Here is a 25202-nt window from a genome sequence, read left to right on the forward strand (position 1 = left end):
GCTAATGGGGCCTCCCACTGCTGCTGAGCCGATGGAGCACAATTTCTGTTCTCATCCTGAAGCAAAGTTATTAACCCGAGGTAGCGGAGGTTAGCAGAGTCTGTAACCTGAAGCGTATGTAACCCAAGGTACCACTGTATTTTCAAGCAGTAATTTGGGGGGGGGGGGGGAGAGACGACTATACAGAACCACTTCAGGATAATCAAACATACAGAAAGTATCTCTTTGTCAGTAAGAAAAACACTCAAAATCATACAATTAGATGTTACTTTTAATAGGAAGTAAAGGGTGTGTGTGCATAATCTTTAGGGATCCAATAACTTGATTGTTCATCTATTTTCCCATGTTCTGAACATCTCTTCAAGAGCAAAATATTTTCACAATGCTTTTAAAACAGAAGAGAAGGCAAGTTACTGGAACATTACAGTCCTTTTTAAAGCAATACAATGACGATAGCCTTTAGAGTCCCAGAGATTGAAACTATAAGATTACAAGCATTTAAGACACCTAGTTTTGAAATACTTGCAGCTGTATTCATTGATCAATTTCACTTTGAACAAAATATAGGTAGGATGGAATCTGATTTCTTCATAAATACTTTCACAAAGATGGAGAGTTTACATTTTCTTCATTGGCAATAAAAAAGTGCTCAATTCACAAAAAGGGATACATCAAACCCAAAACATGCAATGGTTGTTCATTTTTTAAAAAAACAAACTTTACTGTAACCCAACATTGAAGTAAGCAGTAATTCAGTTAACTTGTAGTATTTGCCCAAAAAGAAAAAAGGTCTAAGTTTAGCTTTGTGTATATAGCCTCTCCATTTATTATGAAAGGAAGGGGGCAGGGAAAAGAACATACCTCAAAAATCAGTGATCAATAATCTAAAACAATGAGTGGTTTAATTTGAATTTTTAATCCAGCACTTCATGTGAAATAATGGGCCTCTTGCAGTAATTACGATACTTCTGAAGCAGCAAAAAAACCCACCACCTACATTTTTGGCATATTTTAACGTTTATTCAAATATATTTTTTCCTTAAATTTATGAAGCCGTTATCCAGTGTTATTATGAAATACAGACTGTTGATTCTAGGTAGCCTTTGCTATCTCCAAGACCAATGTTAATTAAAAAGAAATAAAGCAGGGCACCACACTAGTTTTGGGAGCTAGTACACTAAAAGAGTGAAAACCTGGGGGAGGGGGCATGAACTTACAATTTATAGAAGAAAGGAACTAAGTATCTGCAAAAAAGCTGGTTTTTGGTTGTATAGTATTTTACACTTTGATCTGCTACACCTGCCAATTTACAGCAGATGTGCTTGTCTTTCCTTGTGTCCTTTCAATATTTTCTCTCCCTCCCCCCAACCTTACACAAAGTATCATGGATATGAGCCCAAGTATCCCAGACAATCCAGTGAACAGTAAGTGTAATGCACTGGTGTGATGTGTGAGATTTTAAAAGTCTCTCCCTTTCAATCTTCATCAAAGTTCTGTTGTAGAAGGAAGTTGGCTGCCAAGTTTTCATTCTTCTCACATGCAAAATACGCTTGTATCACAAGTCCTTCAGGAAATCCTAGCGCCTTTAACTGTAGGATGGAAAAAGATATTAGAATTCACATTTCAGGCACAAGCCTCCTTGTTGAGCATAAATTCCAGGTAGACAATTCTGCTGCCATTTGCTGGCACTTTGTCCAAATAACTTGCTCCTACTCTACCTAGCAACAGGTCCCCTTCCCTTTCCCACTCCTCCCACAAAAAGCAGGCAGCTTCAGTTACTACTATCACTATTATTACTAAAATACACAGCAATTGTTGAAATAAATAAAAGAAAAATGTTCACATAGGTAAATTAAGCAATGTAACACCAGAAAGGTTAACAAGTTCAAACTCCTTATAGCACAGCAATACAGTCCTGGAGGAGGAAAAAACCTCTGTGACCTTTCAATCGCTAATCAATACTGCCCATAAGAAACGACTGCCTACAATTTGCACCTCATGCCTACAAGTTAATTAGTACCTTCTGTACAAACACCCAATTTGCAATCCACATGGTGCCATGAAGTCAGATGCTTTCACAATCTCCCCCACCCCAAAGAACAATAACCAACTTGGTTTTGACAACTTGGTCTTTGTACATACATGCTGTACAAATGCTTTTTTGAGGCAGGCTTGACATACCCACAATAAAGTTCTTGAGATCAATTTTGAGGCACAACTGACAGAGTAAAGGATGGACTGATCAGTAGTGAAGACTCTGGATGGTCTGCCATTGTATAATATGGAATTACAGGATGTGTAATCCATGGCACCCCTCAAATCTTCACTGACAGCATCCAAGAGTAAGAAGAGCAGAATTCAGATCAGGTGAGGAAGTTGCAGTTTTCATAGATTTTTTTTTTATCTCACGACATCAGTACTGGACTCAAGCAAGAGTTTAGGAAAGATGCCATTTTCACCTGGCTGTCTTGAGATATGTCAGTAAGGTTACTACCACTTCGCCATCCAGGGCAGGGAGAAAATAAATGCCTTGAAGAAGTTCAACAAGAGCTCAGGAATAAAATCCAGGATGATGCCATATGGTAAGTTGGCAGCCTCCCTTTTAAGTAGGAGAAATGCAACTCCTGGCCTGTGGCATCAATCTTATCAATCAATGCTAGCTGAACAGACCCAGGCAAACGTTATCACTCTCACTAGGAACACCTGCCCAGTCAAGGAAGGCTCCTTTTCCACCTTAGGGACTTTGGATCAGGCACAGTTCCAACCAAGATCACTACTTTCCATAACTGCTGTATCCATAACTCCCTTGTCCAGAGTTCTACTTGCAAGATGCTACATCTTCAGGAACAGTCTGCATCCATTCAGGCTGTAGCTTCAATGTGAGTCAATTGCATGTTCTGGCCGCTTCACAGCAATGTCAGGTGAGCAGAAGCAGCTGGGAATGACTACATGTAAGCTTTCAACCTGCAACTCACCTAATCATCTAAAGACCCATCACCGACCCTGGTGAGATGCAGTTACCAATAGACTAGCCCAGAGCTTTCCAAGCTTTCATGTTGGTGACACACTTTTTAGATATGCACCATTTTGCAATGTAGTATTTCAGTTTTGCTAGCAAAGTGGAGGTTAAACTAACCCCTTTCTAGCCCCAGAAGAGTGCGGACAGCGTTCACGACACTCCTACACACTGCTGCTGACACACTAATGTTTGGAAAGCTCTGGACTAGCCCTTAAGACACATCCACCTGTATACTAAATACCACCAGTGGTCTTCTAGAGTGAAGGATTCACTATACTTTTTCAACCAACAGGAAGACCATGCTGGCTTGATGCACGCTACCAGGATCTTCTACCAGACCTAGATAACCACAGTGTCATATAAGTGCACAAAATGACGCCACTTTGGCTATATACTCCTGCTCTCAACTTTGGAAATAGAAGGTATGGTAACAGAGAACAGGAAGCTATTCTCTACTTCAAGAACACAGAGACAAAAATGCTGCACTCACTCTTTCTATAGCTTCTTTTTCCTGAGGTGTTACTTGAATGTAATTCATGTGACGGCTTCCAGCTTCAGCTACGCTTCCTCCTCCGCCACCGCTGCCACCGCCCCCTTGACCAGACTCCTGAACAGGTTCATTTAACATCTGAATAAAATGTTCTTGGTGTTGGCTTATTTGCTGTGGTGCATGGGAGGACAAAAGCAAACAATACACTGAAATAAAGCATATTCATTCCTACCAATAGCCTTAAGCACAACCACTTCTGTTTGTACTAATAATGCAATCAAAAATGCCGACAAGTAATAATCAGGAGTGCCTTACAATGATATATTTATGCATGCTTTAAATTTTAAAAAGTTAACTGAAGTTAATGTGCCTCATCAACTTTACTGCCTCCCTCTCCCCATGCATATAAATAAACCACCTGAAAACACAGAGACAACCCAAAATGTTTTAAAAGTCACCTGCAATAATTGAGGATTTTCCCGCCCTATTTGCTGTAGCAATGCAGGCAGAAGAGATGGATTCTGCTGAATAATTTGCCTCATCTGCTGGAACTGAGGCTGGTTTCGTAAAAATTCAAGTGGGTGTCCTGAAAAGGGAAAAGGTGTGGGTAGATTTTTTATATATCTATGCATACATATAAAATAAATATTTATTAAATATTTTACCATGGAATATCATGGGAGTTGTTGTCCTCCCGCCGAAAAGCCTTTTTCAACAGGTATGATGCCCTGAATCATATAGGGTTGACATGTCTTTAACTCCCAAGGCTTAGAACTTTCTTACTCAGTGACAAGAAAGAGATTAAAATAATTCCTCAGTTTCTTGCCTGAGGTGCATGACAGAGCAAATTGCTAATTTTTCTTGTGAGCACCATGCTTACTGTCTGGTGTACAAGGGCGTTTTGTTTTTTTAAAAAATTGACTTATAAACAAAAATCAGACCAACGGTCAGGCATCAGGCCCTACAAAATCCAAAGTAGAGCAATGAATTTTATCAAAACTTTTAATACTTTTGTCGTGATGTAGAAAAACCACTATAAAGCTCACTCTAGAGCATAAAATGTATATTCTAAGTACCGGTAATTGATATTTGTTTTAGAGAGGCTGAAAAGTGAGCAAGTGACAAATCAAGTTTTTGCTATCACATATATTATTCATTTTTTACTGCCTACCTGAATCTCCCATAATATAGGCATTTATTTCTATTTATCGCTACCTTTTCGCTACAAAAATTAGTAAGTCATTTTTATGAGATGGCTAAGTTACTTGAGCCTTATTTTAACCTCAAAATCACAAATCCAAGAAAGCAGCAGCACACACACTGCTGGAATAGTTTTAGGAGCGAGGAGGCACCTAATTTTGAAGTGCGAAATTTTCAACGTACATTGAAAGCCTGCAAAGCAATGTATTAATAATGGCTGAACCTCTGCAGTAATAAGTTCATTTTAGCTCATTCCAAATGGCATCAAGTATTTGCTTTCCACACACCCACACCCCAAAAATTCAACATTTCAGATACATGTTGGTGGTCAGTTGTATTTTACCAGTTATTACCAAGTGAAAAAAGATTTATTAATCAGTCTGCATAGAACTGACTTCCAAGACAGACTGCAACAGAAACTACTGAGGGCAGTTAGTTGCTCCAACAGACATGTACTATGGAAAAAACACAAGTCAGAAAGTTCCAGGTCTTAAGGGAAGCAGTCACAGGGAAGGAATGTGCATACAACCACGTTATCCAAATTGAACCATCCAATGGATTTGTGCAGAACTTTTAGAGTATGGAAACCTTACCTCCTGTAGAACTAGTAGTAGTTGTGGTTGTGGTAGTTGCTGCTGCAGCTGCTGCTGCAGCCGCTGCTGCTGTTGCTGAAGATGGAGAAGCAACTGTGCTGGCTGCTTGAGGGGGATCAGCCATTCCTTGACTCTCTCTGTCTCCTGGGATACCCTAAAATGAGCACAGTCATGTTAAAAGAAATCAGAATTAACAAGCCTTCCAAACAGGCATAGTGTGTAAAGCGCTGCTGGGCAATGGCAAAGTGTTTATGTTCCAGTGAAGTCCACAGTCATATTTTTTGTTAGTGGCTTAAAATAGGACATATATTTGGCCACTTCTTGGAAATACACAAGTGAATTAATGGAGTCACATTTAGGCGACTGTAAACTATCACCAGTATATTCCCAAGTTGTCAGACACTCAATGTTTGTCAAAGATCATCAGCATTCGCTGTAATAGGTGAAATACAAGGCGACATACAAGTCCAAATCAAGCGCTGGATAAAATTCCACTTCTCCGAAACTGTTCCCCCTCTACCTCCAACTTCTTGCACCATTTGAGACAGGCCATATTTTAAAACAACAAGCAGATCTGCATGCAGAGAGCTTCAATTGAAGGTCAGAGGACTTGCTTCCAGAATCTGGGGGCTTTGAAAAATACTACGAATGTTACATCCAATTCCAACTAAAGGGATCTTGGTTTTAATAAAGGAAAACCTGTGTCCAAGATATGAAGAATTGTTCAACTAATACCCTGAACCAAAGGGCGATTTGGGCCTGTTCTTCTCACAAAGCCTCACACTTCTTGGCAACAGATTTTTGAAACTGAGGTTAACTAAGGCAGTCTCAGACTGAACATTGATGTTCTCCAATACCAAACCCTAGACTGCCTCAGTCAGCTGGGTGGGCAGTAAGAGGACACCAAGAGGAGCCATGTTCTGACTATGATCTGGTGTCAGGTACAAACCCTTGAAACTGTAGCCCAAGTATAAAGGCTTTTCTGATTAATATAAAGTAATGTAAGTGACAGCCACACTCTAATTCTTCCAATCTATGCTGGTGTTGCACTAAGTACCTGACGGAGCACAGCTGGAAGAGGTCAGACCTGGGCAGCTAATCCACCCAAGTCTTTGTGATGTATCCCAGGTCAGGCAACCTCATCCACAATCTAATTGTCAATTATACAGGTGGGAGGGCAGGTTGGCATAGCTATCTAGGTCCCAAAGGCTGGTGGATGGCCCAGCAGAGGCAAGGATTTGCAGCTTTCCTGTTTTATGCTAAAAACCTTCTGCCATGCAAAAACAATCAGTGTGAAGCTTGGCTGTTGCAGGGATTGTTTTGGCAACTGAGGTTGCTTTTCACATTTTAAGCCAAACCTGCCTTTTCAGAAAAGTGTGCAAAGACAAACCAAGACCAAAATCACCGAAGTAGGAACACAAAGCTAATCAATGCCACACCAAAGAAGTTCAGGTAAATAACAGCCAGCAGACCTAAGCTAAATAAACAAATGTTTTATTGTGTACAGAAATTAAGATGCAGCAACGATACACAATGCCTATGATACACAAATCTGAAAGTCTGATAGACCCAGATCCCAGCTGAAGTTTTTTGCCCCCATAAAAGAACAAAAGGGCTGGAGTTGCTAACACTCAAACTAGAATGGAAGCAACTAGCAAGCATATCTTCTTCAGTATTATTCATTTACACAATGAGCATTTTCATTCTAAAGAGTTTGTGCTTCCGTTTCTCCGCTCCATTAAAGTAATTTGCACTTCTTTATAGTTAACTGAAAACTTAGCAAGCCTCTTCTCGAAGACGCATGACCACAGCTAAACAAGCAGCGACTTAGCTTTCCACCTAAGCAATTCTGCTCCGCTTGACGTGACTAAAACAAAGTAATCTATACAAAAATGGGTTATAACATTTACTATCTAGAACTGACACAAAGGGGATGAAATGTATGAACGTTACTTAACCAGGGGTGAACTTAAGATTGAAACAGCTGAATTAGTAGAAGCAGACAACTTACAAATAGTCTCCCATAAATGATTAGGAAACCTTGTCCAACCATTTTATGTATTAAATACTCAGATATTTTGCAATGCCAAGGTCACCAATATATTGCAGGTAGGGAACTTTACAAATGATTTTGCAATAGATGGTTCAGGAGTGGGCAATGGCTTCTGGAGCCAACGTGTACACTTTATAGTAAAAGAAATGCACCACGTTTCAGAAGTCACCTTTACATATTCTCAGGATAGGGAACCTGGAGCCCTTTGGGGGTTTTTTGACTCCAAATGCCATCAGCATGGTCAATCAGGGAGTGTTGAATTTTTCAACTTTCCAATTCCAAAAATGAGCGGTGTTAAAAAGCTGTAAAATGACTTGGGAATTCAAAAGATATTATGGTTAAATTAATATAATTTAATTTTGCGTAAGAAATATTGAATATTTTAAATGTTTTGTATAATTTTCAATAATTTTAAACTTGCCCTATTAATAGTTTTTGTAAAAAATGTGTGTAAAATCACATAAAAATCATTAAAAATGATTGCCAAGTACTTGCAGTTATGTTATAAATTAATATTATTTTAATATTTATATGTTATACATATTTTATATTAAACTGTATATTACAATCACACACACACATATATAGCATTCACTAATTTGAGCAGCAGCTATATTTCTTTCTTTCACAGGTTGAAGAATCTTCATCTGTGGGATAAAAATTGCTTGCGCGTCTGTGCTACCACCATCCTAACCAGTGGGGATTGACCTACAATGGCTTCTAAACAGAGAACAAGACTAGGGACATTCACACATATGAGCAACCTAATTGGAACTGGCAGAGAGTTGTTGCCCTCTGAACTCCCAACTCTGAGATGTTATGAGGTATGGGCTACTGCTAAGAGAACAAAGCACTGAGGATGTAAGAAGTGCCCTGCCAATGTTGGTTGCAAAAAGGAAGCTCACATTATCTGTACATGCCCTAAGGAGATGAAGATCCCTGTGAAGGAACTTGCTTTCGTTAAAGGTCAGAGAGAGTAGACTGGTTTTATTGGACCATATCAAGATTGGCTTGCCAGATCTGCCTGAACATAAAAGACATACTTTTTTCACACACTTCTTTCTGGATCCAAACACATTTCTCATATATTTGCCATTTCCAAAGCATCCTTCTTTCTTGCAGATCAAAAAGGCTACACATTTTTTAAAACAGTAAAGAGGAGAGCTGAAATCATTTGGATTATGGCTGAAAATTACATTTGTTTTAACAGCAGAATGAAAGATAATAGGTCAGCTATAATGTTTTATTTTCAGTTTTTATTCACCTCCCAACCTTTGGTTTTTCTTTCTGTTAATCACTGTGTCACACCCAAAGTCGGTTGCAGAAGGCATAACAAGAAATTATGAATATCAAGAGAACATGCTCACCATCAGAAGATACTCCACTGCTCTATCAGGATTGTTGAAGCTGGCTCTCAGTGCAGCAATTACTTGCTCTCTCTCATAGCCCATCGACATGATCTCAGTCACCATATTTTCATAGGACTGACCTGTTACTAGGAAGAACAGAGGAGCAAAGATTAAGATGAAAGAAACATGCAGATTTAAAGAAGGTAGAGGAAAGGTGTCAAAAATATCCATTCCTTGCTGCAGTCATTAATTAATTATAACAACGTCTGGCTTAAGAAAGCCATTTGATGTACAAGGCTAGAAAGTGTTTTTCCTAGACAGATGCCGATCAGTTTGGGTTTTTTTACTTTTGAAGTGTCAAGCTTAATGCAAAAGCTATTCAAGTGACCAACTGTAATTGAGAATTATTAGCCAATACTGTTAGAGAGGGGTGGGGAGAGAGAGGTGGAGGTGGATCCACATTACAACAGGATTCTATGCAGCAATCTTCAATACATAAAGCAGACAAGGCCCTCATTTTTCCAGAAGTACTTCTTAACAACATAGATAACAAAGTTTTAGAAAAGTAGTAATAATTTATTAAGAATAATGTACTAATTATACCCTCTGCATCTGACTGGGTTGCCCCAACCACTCTGGGTGGCTTTCAGTACCAACAATAAGCTCTCTATCATCAGATCCCCCCCTACTGATCCTACTCATTCCCCTACCCTAGCAACCCTCAACACCTTACAATCAGAACTTCCCTGTAAGTAATTGGCTAAGCAAAGTAAGAACTTAATTAATAAAATTGATCAATTCGGCAATTCCCATTGAACACATCAAAATGAAATTGGATATATATTATTCTACATTTCTAGAGTTGCCATCTTGGCAGCAGACAACTCGTATTTACCCCTTAAGTTTTACAAATGTCTTTGTCCCTATGGTTGAAAACAAGTCCAAATGTAGTTAATACTGGGGAAATACTGTCTCCCTCCAACTCCCCCTCAGAAATCTATCCTCTTGTAAAACTACCAACGTTAATAGCTGTAAACTTGGACTGCTGAATTATATGGCTTGCAATTAATTTGGAGCATGTGCTTTTGACACAGATTTAAGAAAGGCAAGATAGTGAAACCAGGAGGTGCAAGTAAAGTTTGTCTCCCTCCCTCCCTCCCTTATTGTATAATAAGAATGGAGATTGTTCTCTGCAGATAAACTCACTTGCCATATTAAAATATTCACTAACCCTGACATTTCCAAGTGTCACATTTTTTGAATTACAACACTAATGTCTGAAGTAGGGTGCAAGCGGTGCTTTTTGCGAGTCTTTCATAGAAGAGGCACTCAAACAACTATCAGAAAATACTTACCAAGTGCACTTGTAGCATCCTCAAAGAGATTGGATCGCAAAGTATCACCTGTGGTACTGTAACGAACAAAAACCACTCATTTCCTTTAAAAAGGCTCATGCGGCTTAGAGTTCAAGGGGCTTATATAATTTTGCTTATGAATAATCAAAAATGGCTTGTCTGCAACATATACATCTGTTTTTACCCAAACAAAATGCTGCTAGTAGAAGTTGTCCAAACTTCCTTTCCCACAGTAGTTGCAATCCATGGAGACACAAACTGGATTATGAAAAATACAGACTAGCACCCACCATTACAGGTATTGGCTTAATTGCTCACAACAGAAATTCAACCAGGGATATGAGGGTAAAGTACAAAATAATGCAAGTGGCACATTCAGTAGCTGTAGTCTACCGACATCTGACCAAGGGTCAAGCTTCAAATGCGCACAAATTTTACCAACTCTCAGACTGATTCATTGTTTGCTGAAACTGACTGAACAGATGTTCATGCCCAGTTTCCAAGTAGCTTCCTTTGGTGCATCATTTAATCACTTTTCAGGGGAGGAAATGGAAATGTTTAACAACCTATCAACTTGCACCTTAGTGAAATACTTAAAAAAACTAGAACATGGCTAAATCTACTGTTTTTAGTTCATCCTGTGGAAAAGCTACATTGCCATATTGTAATTATTGCAGAATCACCTTGAACAAGTATACTTGCAAGCTACTGTTGTATAAGTTCTAATAACAAACATATATAAAAGCTCAAAGTTAACACCATATTAACAACTTCACACAGTAACTCAACTGGAAACCCAGCCAGATGGGCGGGGTATAAATATTATTATTATTATTATTATTATTATTATTATTATTATTATTATTCATGGCATATTAACCATTTTCAGAAGTTAGTAAAAAGACTTGTACAAGATAAAAATGCATTGGTGCTCTATACTGAAGCATTGGTTTTTTAAAAAATAAAACAGGATTTTTGGAAGGAAGCATGTAGGAGGATTAAAAATTAATATTTCTCTTTTTCAGCAATTTTGATGCCCTTCAAGAAGTCCTAGTGCCAAATTTAGTATAAGTGGTGATAATAAATAAGACTCTGGTTTCTAATAATCTGCTCATACCTGTCTGTAGATGTTGGGCTAGTGGCAGCTGGTGTCTCTACTGGTTTATCTGCTGGTTTCTCTTCTACAGGAGCACTTACAGGCACAGGTTCACAAGCCACTGCAGCTGGTGTCGGGGCAGCTGGTGCAGGTGCTGAAACTGGTGCAGGGGCAGAAGCTGGAACAGGTGTAGGTTTGGGGGCTGCAGCAGGTATCGTAGAAGAACTAACAGTAGTGGTGGTATCATTTGACTGCTGGGTTGTAGTTGGGGATGGAGCTGGAGCAGCAGCTGCTTTGGGCTATAAAACGAAGAAATCTAAATGAATCAAATTCACAAGCCATCCTTTTTCATTTTTAGCATGCACCAGTGATTGGCCGTTTTCATACACCTCTCAGGGCTCATCTTGGAAGTTACATCCACCACACAAATACTGATTTATATCACTCCATATGCCTGTTGCAGTGTTAGCTTCTCATGAGCATATGTAAGAGTCCAAAATAAATCTGATGGGTTTGCATTAGCATGGCAAAAGCAGCCATTGTACATGAAAGATATTACACACAACAGTAGCCCCTTGGAATTACTAAAACTGCAATGATGTGGTCAATGCAAAGTGATGAAACGACCTGTGATGTACAATGGTACCTTGGGTTACGAACTTAATTCGTTCTGGAGGTCTGTTCTTAACCTGAAACTGTTCTTAACCTGAGGTCCCACTTTAGCTAATGGGGCCTCCTGCTGCCGCCGCACGATTTCTGTTCTCATCCTGAAGCAAAGTTCTTAACCTGAGGTACTACTTCTGGCTTAGCGGAGTATGTAACCTGAAGCGTCTGTAACCTGAAGTGTCTGTAATCCGAGGTACCACTGTATTTGAATAGAAATATTCATTACAGGTTGTGGCCCATACTAGTCTTACTCAGATTAGACCAACTGAAATTAATGAGAATGAGTAAATTTAGATCCATTAACTTCAGTGGGTCGACACAGATTAAAACTTAGCCGGCTATAACCCTTTATGGCTAGAAAACCACCGTGCACATTTTGTGTCACTTGGTATTACTGCATGTGTCATGCAATACCCTAAGTGTATTCTTTTCAACATTCTTAAAACAACTGTGCTGTTATTCTAGAAATATAATTTATACCCAATCACATACATATGGTTATGCTGTTTCTACCAGAACAGTAGTTTTCAAACTGTGTTCCAAGAACTGTTGACTTTATTTCAAACTTTTTGGGCATTTCTACAATGTGAAGATCAGTGGTGGCAGGTATTTTCCCATGAAAGACAGCTGGCCTTTCACTACCAAACTTCTACTGAAAGTATATTGAGTATGTTTCAGAGCATCTACAAATAGTGATGGTGTGAGCTAACCAATCTGATCTGAATCTTCCAGCACCATACAATTTTTACTGGACGTATTTGTGGGGTTTACAAAGCAGGACAAATCAATGCAGAAAGGGTTAACAATCAAACCATCCCTGAATAGATCTATACAGTAAGCTAAATGCCTGCCAGTAAAGAAAACCTTTTTGCAGCAGGGACACAATCAGGTCATTTGAAAAGCAATTCAGCAAAATTCTGTTTAACCATTGTTGAAAACCATCAGTCATCAATATGTTCAAATAGACACAGATAATATGGCCACCAAGGTCTGGTTATGGGTTTAATTCACTGCTATTTTTAGTGGCCTTGAGGAGGCCAGAATCTCAGAAAGACAAACTGAAAAAAAAAAAGACTGTTACCAATCAAGCAACAAAATGCACGTTGCTCTATTTCATCATCATCAAGATTTGTAGGCCGCCTTACCATACTTAAAATTATGCTCCAGGCAGCTTACAACATATCATTTACATAATTACAAAATAACAAAACTACTCAAGCAACAAAACAGAGATGCCAAAAGATTAATATCAACAATTGCAACAAAAAACCCTAAACTATACCCTGACCCAGGGGTAGTCAACCTTTTTATACCTACCGCCCACTAATGCATCTTTCTTGATGGTAAAATTTCCTTACCGCCCACCAGTGCTCAATGGAAGGAGGATTCAGCTTGTGCCATAGAACCCCCTACCGCCCACCTAGAATCCTAGTGGATTCTAGTGGGCGGTAGGGACCAGGTTGACAACCCCCGCCCTAATCCAAGTGTCTGTTCAGCAGCCTCAGCTTTTGTAGCTGGAGTCAGTCAAGGACCCAACCTCCAAAATCAGGTGGAAAAAGGCTAGCAAGGCAGATCATTTTTAACCTGACAATTTTCAACACATCCCACCATAACCTTAACATCAAAATATAGTTTCATCATGCAGTCAATTGTAATACATAGAGAATGTGTCTCAAAGATGGACAGTTTTTAGTTATGTCAGCTGCCCATCTACTATCTGCTCTAATTTAATCTGACAAACAGGGGAGGATCTGATCAGAATTGTCTAGGATACCAGTATTTGAGATAATGAAAAATCACACTTAACAGTAATTTAGATAAAGGTGTATGTTAAACCAAGTGTATTTTTCAACAGATATATAAATAGCCTGGATCCAATAAATTCCAAGAGATGTGAGAGAGAAGAGAATATAAACTCTTGAGTTTAGAAGTAAAATTTAGCTACTTCTACATTTTCGAAAAATATATTCACCACTGCTACATGCACTTCACAGCAAATAAATTCTCACAAACCTTTATAGTATACATTTCAACATTCTTTTTTTTCCTGTTATTATAGTGCTGAATGTTCTCTTAATATATTACAAAACTAGAAAACCTCAGGATAAAATTTACCAACAGCCTGTTTTCTTATATTACAAGTCAATAGAGAACAATTTAAGAGCAACCCCCTGCCACCCATGCCAGAATATTACTGATTACACTGAGACTTACTTTTGTCACCATAACCACCACAAAGTTCTTTTCATCGATTTTGTATTCTTTAAGAGCAGTATCATCATTAAGAATTTTACCTAGAAAATTAAAGTCATTCATGTTAGTTTTTCTTCACATTTAACATGATCCCATAAATGCAATTGCATTGTGTTCACTCTGTGTAGAAATCTAAAGATGGAGTCAAATGGCGATAGTCATTTAGCTAAGGATATGCCATATTTTTTCGTCTATAAGACACCCCCATGTATAAGACACCCCCTATTTTGGGGGACTCAGATTTAAGAAAATGGGGGGAGATGGCCTAGAGTATAAGACGCCCCCTAATTTTTGACATTATTTTTTAGGGGGAAAACCTAGTCTTATACACGGAAAAATATGGTAGCTAAGGTAGCAGCACATGTAGTCACTTGTCTGCAACCTCCAGACAAATGATTCTATCCAATGTCTCCATGTGTGTCACTTTTCTTGGCTACTATGGGGTGATAAAACATTTAAGTTCTCCATGCTGCAAGTTAAGGAAACACAGTGTAGCTCCTAGTCATCCTTTTTCATGCTATGTTCATTCACTGACTTTCTTAGTTTCTGTATAAGCAGTCATTCAAAAAAATCCACCTTGTATTGAATTTCGCCTGAGTCCCATTGCTTGTTTACAATGTAACCTTCATTTGCTCTAACAATTTAACTAGTCTACAGAAGAACTTTTTCCAGCTTAATTGATTTTGAATATTGAAGAGGGGAAGCAATTTTTTTTACCTAATTAAGTCAGTCTAGTACACTAAGCTAGCCCAAATACACACCAGGCATTTTTAGCCAGTGACTCACAAAAGGAGGGATTCTTTAAAGGACAGCCACTTCTCACTTTCTGGCAGTCGTCTGTACTGTAGCTACAATATTGCTAAATAATAAGTTAACAGCAAGCAACTGCTAATGTGATAGGCAGAAACATATCTCTTCATTGTCAAGTAGATACACAGAAATTAGGGCTGTTCCCTACACAGAAGCGAACCCCTCCCTATCTCAGGGCAGGATTCACCTTCGGAGTCCCATCAATGGAAGTCCTGCACAAGGACTTCCACTTGTGCAACAAGGCTTCCCCCCGCTCCTAGAAACTGGCTCAGGGGCACACACAGGAGAACCTCCAGAATAGCGTGCAGGAGGAGAGTAGGGATGCTCTCTGGAGAGTTGAAATGCGTGTACTGATGGCAAAGCTTGCCTTAGTGCAGAACTGAGTTCCTTCCAATCTGTTTCCACCTGAGAAAACACTATTGTTCCATTTTTTTAGCTATGGCAGTAAGGAAATTTGAGTCAGTTCTAAAAAACTTATTAAATTAATGGGCTTGTTCATGTTTCTTTAATGTGAGATTAAAAACTTCTGTAACTCCCACCGCATCTGTTGGTATGTATCTATAATTTGGCATCCTCTCCAATATAACTAAGCTATTGGGCTTGATATAAGATACATCTTGGTGTTAAATATCCATGCAACAATTTAAAGTGAATCTTCTGTAGTAGTTGGTGGCAGAGGTTTATATTGTGCTTTTGTCCATAAATTGTTCCATTTATCCCCTTCAGTGTTTATATCCTACTATCAATTAGCGACAGCTTGTTGTAAGGGTAGGTAATTGAGATTATGTACGTTAAGTGCTTTGTTGGAATATGCTATATAAATGCCGTAGATCAGGGGCCAGCAAACTTTTTTAGCAGGGGGCCGGTCCACTGTCCCTTAGACCTTGTGGGGGGCCGGACTATATTTTTGGGGGGGGAGGGGGGATGAACAAATTCCTATGCCCCACAAATAACCCAGAGATGCATTTAAAATAAAAGGACACATTTTACTCATGTAAAAACATGCTGGACCGTCCGCGGGCTGGATTTAGAAGGCGATTGGGCCGGATCCGGCCCCTGGGCCTTAGTTTGCCTACCCATGCTGTAGATTATTTTAATTTAGCTGAAACATCAGATACAAAATAAGTTAAGTCCAAAAGGAAGCTGAATTCCTAGCCATATACAAATTCTTTCTTCTGGGAAAAGAATGGTCAAGGAGAATTCTTCTATCAATTCCATATATTACCAAGAGATTAATTCTTGGTTTCTTTGGGTGTGATCAAGCCCAAAATTAAGCATTTATTAAGCCTCACTGGTAGTAAGGAGAGAGTTAAGTATGTGCCTAAATCCCTCCCCAATAAGATTGAAAAGCTTCTCTTGTCAGCTAGATGGAGTGTGACCTGCCAACTTTTTTTGTTCCTCTTACAGTAACACCTAGAAATAATTTCTATGTGCAAAAACATTACCTGCATATATTAATTTTTGGCCTGCTACTGGAAAAGCATCTTTCCCCTTTTCTGATTCAATCTTCTCTTTCAACGCTTTCACCTACAACAAACAGTTTAGTTAGAAAGTTTAGTTAGAAATCTTATGAACAGTGTTTTCAAATATATGCATATATAAAAATATAAACATTAGGACACTTGTGATGGCAACATTCTTTGTCTGTGATACAGTGGTGCCCCGCAAGACGAAAGCCTCGCAAGACGGAAAACCCGCTAGACGAATGGGTTTTCCGTTTTGGAGGTGCTTCGCAAAACGAATTTCCCTATGGGCTTGCTTCGCAAGACGAAAATGTCTTGCGAGTTCCTGCGGGTTTTTTTCCTCCCCCCCCCCCTTTTTCTAAGCAGCTAAGCCACTTATCAGCTGATCCGCTAAGCTGATAAGCCGCTAAAGGCCGCTAAACCGCTAATCCGTCAATGGGCTTGCTTCGCAAGACGAAAAAAACGCTATACGAAGAGACTCACGGAACGGATTAATTTCGTCTTGCGAGGCACCACTGTACAAAGTTTTGTTTCCTCTATTGCATATGGGGAACTTGTGGCTTTCTATATGCTGAGGAAATACAACTCCCATCAGCCCCAGTCAGCATGGCCAATGGCCAGGGATGATTGGAAACTAGAGACATCTTAGAGAGCCATAGGTGTCCATTCCTGCTCTGCTGGAAGCATTTTCTGTATTAGTAATTCTTCAACAATTAGATAATTCTGTCAATTGAAAAGATTACATGTAATCCAAACATTAAATACACACCTATGCTCAACACTTCAGTTTAAACTTTCAAAACGTTCAGCCCATAGGACACAGATTAAGTTAATCACATTTGTACCCCCACCCTTCTGCTCAGGGTCTCACTTTACCCTAAAAATTCTGCAAGGCAAATTAAGCTACTCAGCAAAATTGAATAGGAATTTGTTTCCCACATGCAAACCTAAAACTCTAGTCTAGCGGTAGAGAACCTTTTTGGCTCCACAGACCAGAATCATGAGCCAAATTTGACAGGTGGGCAGGTCATCAGATGTTTTCGGCCTACAGTTCACATAATCCCTAGCTCACAGGACCAGTGGTCAGGGATGATGGGAGTTGTAGCCCAAAAACATCTGGGGACCCAAGGTTGAGAAAGGCTGAGTTAGAGGGATGAAGCATGTGCTAAAAGTTTGGCCAGATATACTTTGCTATCAACATCCACCCCTTTTCATAGATTCATTTTATGAATCTATGTTGCAGTCCAGAAGAGTGTGATGTGGCATGCTCTCTCAGTTTCAGTGTTCTTATCTTTCTTTTGCCAAGTGTCAGATCCTTAATGCTATTTTAGTGATCAAGGATGAAAATCTGAGAATTCAAGATGGCAATTATGTTTCAAGAACCACAAAACTCTGTGCATTAGTTTGGAGCTCTTGACTGTGTACTGGTCACTACTAAAAGTGAATATATATACCCTGCCTCTTCACAAAAAATGCCTGAAGTGGTCAATAACATTTGCAAGAGATCAACGCCCACAACTCAATTAAGAAGATAACACAATAAAATCAGACAACAGGAGATAAAAAAAATACCAGTACATTTTTTGTGTGTATTTAAGCTTTTTGGTACAATTTTGTGTCTGAATTTACACCACATGAAGGTCCAAAGATTCCACAGTATTAACTTAAAGAACTGAGCTTATAACAAGTCTATTTAATGCAGCATGTTGTCCTTTGGTCACAGGAATGCATAGGCAGAAATAGTGCCAGAAGTACGCATCAGCATTAAGAGTTAACTAGACAGCACTGTCTTTCTATAAGGAAGAGACTGCCTTTAATTTAAGTCCAGATCTTTATTAATAAGTCTGATGCAATTTCCCTTCCCATGACAAAAGCATATTCATTCAGTAGCATGTAGAACGCGCTGACAATAGCAAAAATGCCATGACCAGGAAGAGTTTTAATTTGACTGTCAATCTGCCTAGGGAGTGGGGATATGAGAAGAGAAGATCTTTCAGGAATGCCATTGATGACTTTACACCCTTATACTTCATGGCAGCATGCCTGAGAATCTTGTATTGCCAGGCAATAGGAATTTTACCCCTTTCCTTCTGCCATCCAATTTACTTGCTGATCTCATATTTTAGATGGGTGGGGGTCCAGATTAGTGCATGCAGTAGGCTTAGTACCAAGGATGGATGAGTCCATCTCCAGTCCTAGTAACTTTCACAGATGCTCACCGACAGTTCTGTTCCAACATATTTCCACATTAATCTGCAATTATTGTAATCCAAATAAATATTAGTATTCAAATTTAATGGTTTAAACGAGTATTTTAAAACATTCTCTCAAAACTTAACAGAGAACTGCTTCAGCGTATTCAGAAATACTTAAAACTAAATTTCAATCCATGCCAAGAGGCATGGATCAAATCAGAATTCACGAAGTCATCAAAGTAAAAGAAGGTACAATGTACCAGAGACCAACAAACAATTAACAATATGGGATGAAAAACCTGAAAGTTCAACTTTACACTGAGCCAATTCAAATATATTTTCCATTCTGCACAAGTTAAGAACTTTACTGCATAATCACTCATGGTTTTGCCAGAAAGAAAATGATGAACAACTGCCAAGCATATACTTTTAGCTATCTTTGTTCCAGCATCATCCCTACCTTTGTTCAAAACCATGATCACCTAACTACAATGCTGCATGTTTGTAATTTCTGTAATTTGGGTGCTAAATACTTAGAAGCTGCCTCTGGAAAGAACATGTCCCTGAAAGGACTGTAGAAGCACAAATGAAGAAAACAAAGACTTGTAAATGAACACTGCTGAAAGTGATCTGAATACCATCTGAATTGCCATGCATAAGTCTATTCCCTGAAAAAGTAAAACTGTCCCATAGTTTTGAGATAAAAATAACAGTCAGGAAAAGATTTTGCAGATCCATTCATTCTACAAAGATTTTCATTTACTAAGGCTGCAATCTTATGTTTACTAAAGAGCAGTGGTAGCTTCTTTTATTTGATGTTCACCGTGGGAGGGGAGTTGACTAGACAGTGCATTGTGGCGACCAAAACCTAGGTGCAAATCTAGGTGTCATTTGGCTATTAGCTTATATATCTGAGTTTCTAATACTGGTTGGTAACAAATAAAAAAGCCTAGATACAATGCAGAATACAACTGAACAGAGCACCAACATTAGATTCCTTAACATTTACCCTGAACAATTTCATGAGTTGTCCAGTTTCCAGAAAATGTATTTGCTGGCTAAAAGAACTGCAAGTTATGAAGGGCAGGACATTGGCCGGTGAGCAGTGTTGCCTGTTTCCCTTTACTAACTCCTTGTGGTCAGTAACACACCCCTTATCTTGACATTTTGAAGAAGGTACTTCTCAACACTATTTTAGCACCTGTGTGCTGTGCTACAGTTAAGGGGTAAATACATCACTGAATAGGAGCAAGCGATGACATAATCTGCTGGAGTAGCAAGGTGTATCCTCCCCACAGTGAATGAGGTGATTCACTGAGGGACGTGGATGGTACCGTGGTCTAAACCACTGAGCCTCTGGGCTTGCCGATCAGAAGGTTTGGCAATTCGAATCCATGTGATGGGGTGAGCTCCCATAGCTCTGTCCCAGCTTCTGCTAACCTAGCAGTTCGAAAGCTCACCAGTGCAAGTAGGTAAATAAGTACCGCTGTGGTGCAAAGGTAAATGGCGTTTCCGTGTACTCTGGTTTCTGTCACAGTGTTCCGTTGCACCAGAAGTGGTTTAGTCATGACCCGGAAAACTGTGGACAAACGCCGGCTCCCTCGGCCTGAAAGTGAGATGAGCACTGCATCCCAAAGTTGCCTTTGACGGAACTTAACCATCCAGGGGTCCTTTACCTTTACCTTTTTACCTTTAATGTGGCTTTCAAGTCTGAGACAGATAAATTAGAGAACGAGGAAAATAATCAAGCAGAGGGCTGGACACTTCTTATTTACATGGGGTTCCTCCTTCATGCTAGAAGTTTAGTGCACATCAAATTAGAAGATAAAGCTTGATTTCAATGTGTTGAACATCTTTTGTTATAATGTGTTTACTATTTGCATTTATTATATAAAACTCTATTTGATGGTTGTGAAGCAAGCATCAGAACCCCAGGAAATGCATCTATCACCCTTTAAAACAAAAGAGCTCTTGAGAGTGCTCCTTGCCGTGAGGATTTTTATGAAATTATATGAATGACAAATTGCTCAACACAGACTACCAGGCAATTGGCTATCACCAGCCTTGGCTTAAACATACAAAGTTACTAAGTAAAACTGTATCCACCTTGTGTTTTCCTTAGCTGAACACAGAACCACTGAACGACTCCAAAAAAAAGCCATGAAGTAGGCAATAAACTACTGGCGTATCTTTCATATTTACTGAAATCTACAGCTCATCAAAATGGCATTTTCCAAAGATACACTTCTAAATACGGAATGCAAAAGAGATCATAGAGGTGAAGCCTGCAGCAATCTACAGACCAGCAGAAAACATTCAAACAATCAACCTTTAAATGCCAATGGTTCCAGTACTGCAGTGTGGTGAAACGTTTTTAGCCTTAGCACCATGTTGCTCAGTTGAACTGCTCCCCACCCCCCACCTGCCCAAACCAGGGGTTTGTATACTATTGTTATGATTTTTAGTCCACATCTTCGGTGTACATTTGGCATTCCCAAGGCTTCAGATAAAGTTTAAGCAATGCTAGAAGTGGTGAGTACCAATAATTCAAGGACACTGTTTACCCAAACAGTATTTACTTGTTTAGTCCCATGAGTACTTAACATATAACCATGTCATCCTTACAACAATTCTGTAATGTAGTTCAGCATTATCCTCATATTACAGAAGAATGAGACCTAGTGATCCTAGGATGGGGAACCTGTGATCCTCCAGATTTTGCAAGAATCCTAACTCCCATCAGTACTTTTTCTTGGTGACTGAAATTAGTCCACACAATACATACACATAATTTCTCCTCCATATAAACATCAATTTGAAAAAGTACAATAGAAACATTAACTGTTCAAAGTACTCTCCATTGATCCTAATAATCCTAACAACTTCATACAATAGCACAATATGATCCCCAAAGTAGACAAACAAAATATTTGAGGTTGAGATAGTAGCTTGCCTAAAGACAACCAGGGAGTTCATGATGACTGAAGATCAAAAATACATCATTCCCCATACTCCAAAGCAATGTTTATACATTTTCTACCTTCCAAGCACAAGGATTACAACAGTTCTGAGATCTTACTGATTCATCCATTTGGCTTGCAAAGCCAAGAACAGAACTGCTACATCCAAAATCAACACTGTCTATGGAAAAAGCTTTCATAGCTACAGGTATGCCAGATTTGTCCCAACTTCCCACCAGTGCCGCCACCACCTTCTTTGGTAATAAATCTGCAAATGTAAGGCTATAGGGTGGCTTCAGGAAGGTGTAATAGTAACTATTATACAAGCACCCAGTTGGTTGGGGAAGCATTTTAGCAAATATGAAGCAGAACCATCCTTCATGACAGACAGCCATATTCTATATTACTTCAGAAAGGGGCATCTAATCATAATTTTTAAAATCTGGCATGAAGAAACATTTTAAAGCAGACCTACCAGTTGTTCTACAGTTTAGGTTATTTTATAAGCTTACTTAACCTATCTATAGATACATGGTTATAGATGTATACCAAGAAAGGTTTCAAGATAGTTTTGACACAAAATACACTACTAAAGCTGAAAACTGCACTCTCAGAACAACACCCAGTTTTGTTAGTCTGCATGCGGAACAGACTTCTACCAGTGCCCATGAGACTTCCCTTTCCTATGGTTCTCTCTTTCCTAGCCCCACCATCTACAAAATCTTCTCCAGAGGACTGAAAGACCCTCTGGAGGAAAGACGGTTGTTGATTTGTTTGTGGGGATAGGAAAGGAAGGAAAGGTCTGGTACAGTCCAAGGAAAATACATCAAAACAATGTCTTCAAAATTATTTGTTTCCTGCACATTTTGCAATTTTAAGGAATGACTTGTAACATCTACCTTCTTGTCTAGATTCTCTGTAATTTATGGTATGCAAGGAAAACATTAAGCTTTTAAAGGGTCAAGTTTCTAATGGAATTCTATACAACTTCCTTTCTTACAAGTTTTCAGAAAGTGTGCTTTCTGTGATGAAGTACCACAGTGAGAGACAAGAACTCTGGAAAGAGGAGTGGAAAGACACAGAGTGCAGCTCAGTGCAGAATATTAAGGGTGTTGTGTCTACCCCTCACATACTAATGTGAAGGGAGCAACATTTTTTAAAAAAAATTGTGTGACAATATAGGTTCACTTTCATTGACCACTTATAGCTCAAATGTCACAAAGTGTAACATGTCTATATACCTTTCCCCATTTTCTCAAAAAGGCTCAGCATTCAGCTCACCGAGGCTGCAGAAAGTGCCATTATTAACCAACAACAGAACAACATTCCTGCTTCCTAATCACCTTTCTGAAGAGACAAATCAATACAGCTCACACCAGGGAGAGGAAAAACACACCTCCCAACACTTACATCACACTGCCTCAAGAAGTATTTTAATATGCGAGTGCAAAGATTGCTCCTCTGCTACCTACTTATAATGCAATGAGGCTTTGGCTTGGAATAACCATTTGGAGCAGTCTATGGAGGAGCCTGCATCGCCCTATTTTCTCCAGCACTAGGCACACCAGTTTAGCAACCGAGCATAAACTTTAAGAGACACAGAGATAGATAGATAGATATATATATATATATATATATCTTTTATATATATATAAAAGAAACAACTCCCTTGCAGTCTACACTTCCATGCGTAGCGCGTCCTTTTCTGATTCAACCCAAAACAGGAAAAGCACGGATCGCTGCACAAGCGGGAAAAATTTAACCTTCAGGAAGAACCCCCCCCCCCAAAAAAAACCCGCCTTAGCATACCTTCTCGCTGCCCACCTCTCACGGACACGGGCCTTTTTTCCCGCTGCATACCCAGAGGGCGGGAGCGCGCGCGCGCGGGCAGCCAGGCAAGCCAGCAGGCACCCAACTCGCACACGCCCCTTCCTCATGCGAAGCGAAATAATGCACAGTCATGGCAAAGCCCCGCTCGAGGACGCCGCCAGAGCCACCCCCCAGCCCCCGCTCTGCCCCTCCAACCGCCGCTGGAGCCCACTGCACGGCAGATATACAAGCTGGACGGGCATCGAGTATAGATTGCAAGGGGAGTCGCCTCCTTCCCAGGCCTGGAGGGGGGTCGGCGGAGGAGGAGGCACATCCCCTTCCCCGCCTTGCAACGGAGCCTGCGTCAAAGGCCTCGCCGGGGAACGGAACCTGCAGCCTGGCTCGGCTCCGTCCCGCCGGAGGGGCCCCGAGGCCTCCCGACCACCACCAGCCCGCGCCATGGATTCTTCCCTCCCTCCCCCCAATAAAAACCAAGCAGCCCGGTTTCCCGGCCTCCCTCCCTCTAACTTTCCCCTACCGCAACTTCTGAGGGAAACCGCCTCGAAGGAGGCCTCGAAACGGGGCTCCCGCTCGCTCCTCGCCACCCCACGCCTCCTGTCAGCCGAACCTTCCCCTCAGACCCCGCCGCGCCGCCCAACCCCAACCCCAGGCCTGGGCCTAGCCCACCAGCTCGGCTCTCCCGCTCCCTCAGGCCGCACCGTCTCCTCAGGGTCGATGTCTATCTTGAAGGTTTGCTGCTGCAGCGTCTTCAGGGTGATCTGCATGGCGGCAGCTGAGCTGTAGGCCGCGGCGAAGCCGACCCCCGCAGGCTCCCTCAGGGAAGGTGGTGGTGGTGGTGCTACTGCTGGCGGCGGCGGCGGCGGCGGCGGGAGCTCCCCCTGGGTCCTCCAGTCACCGCTCCGGCCTAGGCTGGCTCGGGCTATGGTGGGTGAAAGTCGGGGGAGGGGGGGAAGGGAAGGAGGAGTTGTGGGCGGAGCTTAGGAGGAAAAGGAAACGTTCCCCTCCGCCGCTCTCTCGCGCTCAGGCGGGCCATTGCGCACGCGCGGCCCAAGGAGGCGTTGACAGGGATCCTCGCGCTCGGCTCGCGGCCCAGCTGCTGCTGCGGCCGCCGACGCCATGATGACAGCGATGACGAAAGGCACCTTCCGCCACGGAACCCCCTCCCTCGATAAGAGGAAAGGAAGGCGCGAGGGAGCGCGCATGTGTAAAGGGGGGGGGGAGGCGTACGTGCGTGTTTGTTTGTTTCCGCCCTTCTCTTTTTTGAAAGGGTGGATGGGCTGCGCATGCGTATGCGCGAGTGGCGAAGGCCGGGCGGAACCGAAGCAGAGGGAGGAACAGTTGCAAGGCGGGGATCGAGGGCCGAAGGCGGGAAGAGGCGGGATAAATGGACGCGGGGGGAGGGGAAGCGAGTTTTCCATCACTGGGGGCGAGGGGGTGTTACTTAGTGGTTTCGTTGGGGATTGAGGGTTCCCCCCCCCCGTATCTTTATTGTAGATCTTGTGGTGGTTTGTGTGGAAACAATTCGTTTTGGTCGTGTATTATTTAGGTTGGTTTATTTATCGGCATTATTATTCATTAAATTTGTAAATAACCCCTTCATCCCAAGATCCCAGGGCGGTTCACAGAAGAAAAATACAAATGGTTCATGACTACTTTTGCTTTGTTGTAAGCTGCCTTGAGCATGGTTTGACCTGTGGAAAGGTGGTAGAGAAATAAAATTATGTATCTCCTCCATTGTCTCCCAAGACAGACTTGTGCCAACAACAACAATGAATGTATGTATGTATGTATGCATGTAAATAAATAGCCTTGTGCAAGAGAAATAAATGATAAGAATTGTTTACAATTTTAAAACTAGCACACACACTCA

General features: G+C 40.7%; 1 protein-coding gene and 2 long non-coding RNA genes across 4 annotated transcripts in view; 1 reads left to right on the forward strand and 2 right to left on the reverse strand.

The window, feature by feature from the left end:
• Nucleotides 1-669, forward strand: part of LOC309332623 — a 194495-nt gene extending 193826 nt beyond the window's left edge. The window contains exon 2 of the long non-coding RNA XR_014152255.1: nucleotides 90-669. This is a non-coding gene — a long non-coding RNA (uncharacterized lncRNA). The remainder of the gene's footprint in view (nucleotides 1-89) is intronic.
• The window catches only part of LOC309332553, a 73075-nt gene that overhangs the window by 696 nt on the left and 47177 nt on the right, over nucleotides 1-25202 (reverse strand). The gene's annotated exons all lie outside the window — the stretch shown is intronic.
• Nucleotides 254-24297, reverse strand: RAD23B (RAD23 homolog B, nucleotide excision repair protein). 2 transcript variants are annotated; one of them, XM_081845375.1, is made up of 10 exons: nucleotides 24031-24297; nucleotides 16330-16411; nucleotides 14036-14115; nucleotides 11177-11454; nucleotides 10060-10115; nucleotides 8723-8850; nucleotides 5303-5456; nucleotides 3968-4095; nucleotides 3510-3698; nucleotides 254-1589 (listed from the first exon to the last, which is right to left on the reverse strand). In XM_081845375.1, exons 1-10 carry the CDS (start codon nucleotides 24094-24096, stop codon nucleotides 1476-1478), a joined length of 1275 nt encoding a protein of 424 aa, XP_081701501.1. In that variant the 5' UTR covers nucleotides 24097-24297; the 3' UTR covers nucleotides 254-1475. The 2 variants fall into 2 exon arrangements, with proteins under 2 accessions (XP_081701501.1, XP_081701502.1); XM_081845376.1 differs by having other exon boundaries at nucleotides 3510-3680; nucleotides 24031-24296.

Source organism: Podarcis erhardii, assembly GCF_964252035.2.
Source record: "Podarcis erhardii genome assembly, chromosome: 17".
Classification (NCBI taxonomy): Eukaryota; Metazoa; Chordata; class Lepidosauria; order Squamata; family Lacertidae; genus Podarcis; species Podarcis erhardii.

Excerpts from the sequence above, each read along its gene's own strand:
- RAD23B (XM_081845375.1), bottom strand. The coding sequence starts at position 24,096 with ATGCAGATCACCCTGAAGACGCTGCAGCAGCAAACCTTCAAGATAGAC. Across the intron at positions 16,412-24,030 it reads ACATCGACCCTGAGGAGACG|GTGAAAGCGTTGAAAGAGAA; the intron begins GTGCGGCCTGAG and ends TGTTTGTTGTAG. Across the intron at positions 8,851-10,059 it reads GGATGCTACAAGTGCACTTG|TAACAGGTCAGTCCTATGAA; the intron begins GTAAGTATTTTC and ends TGTTCTTCCTAG.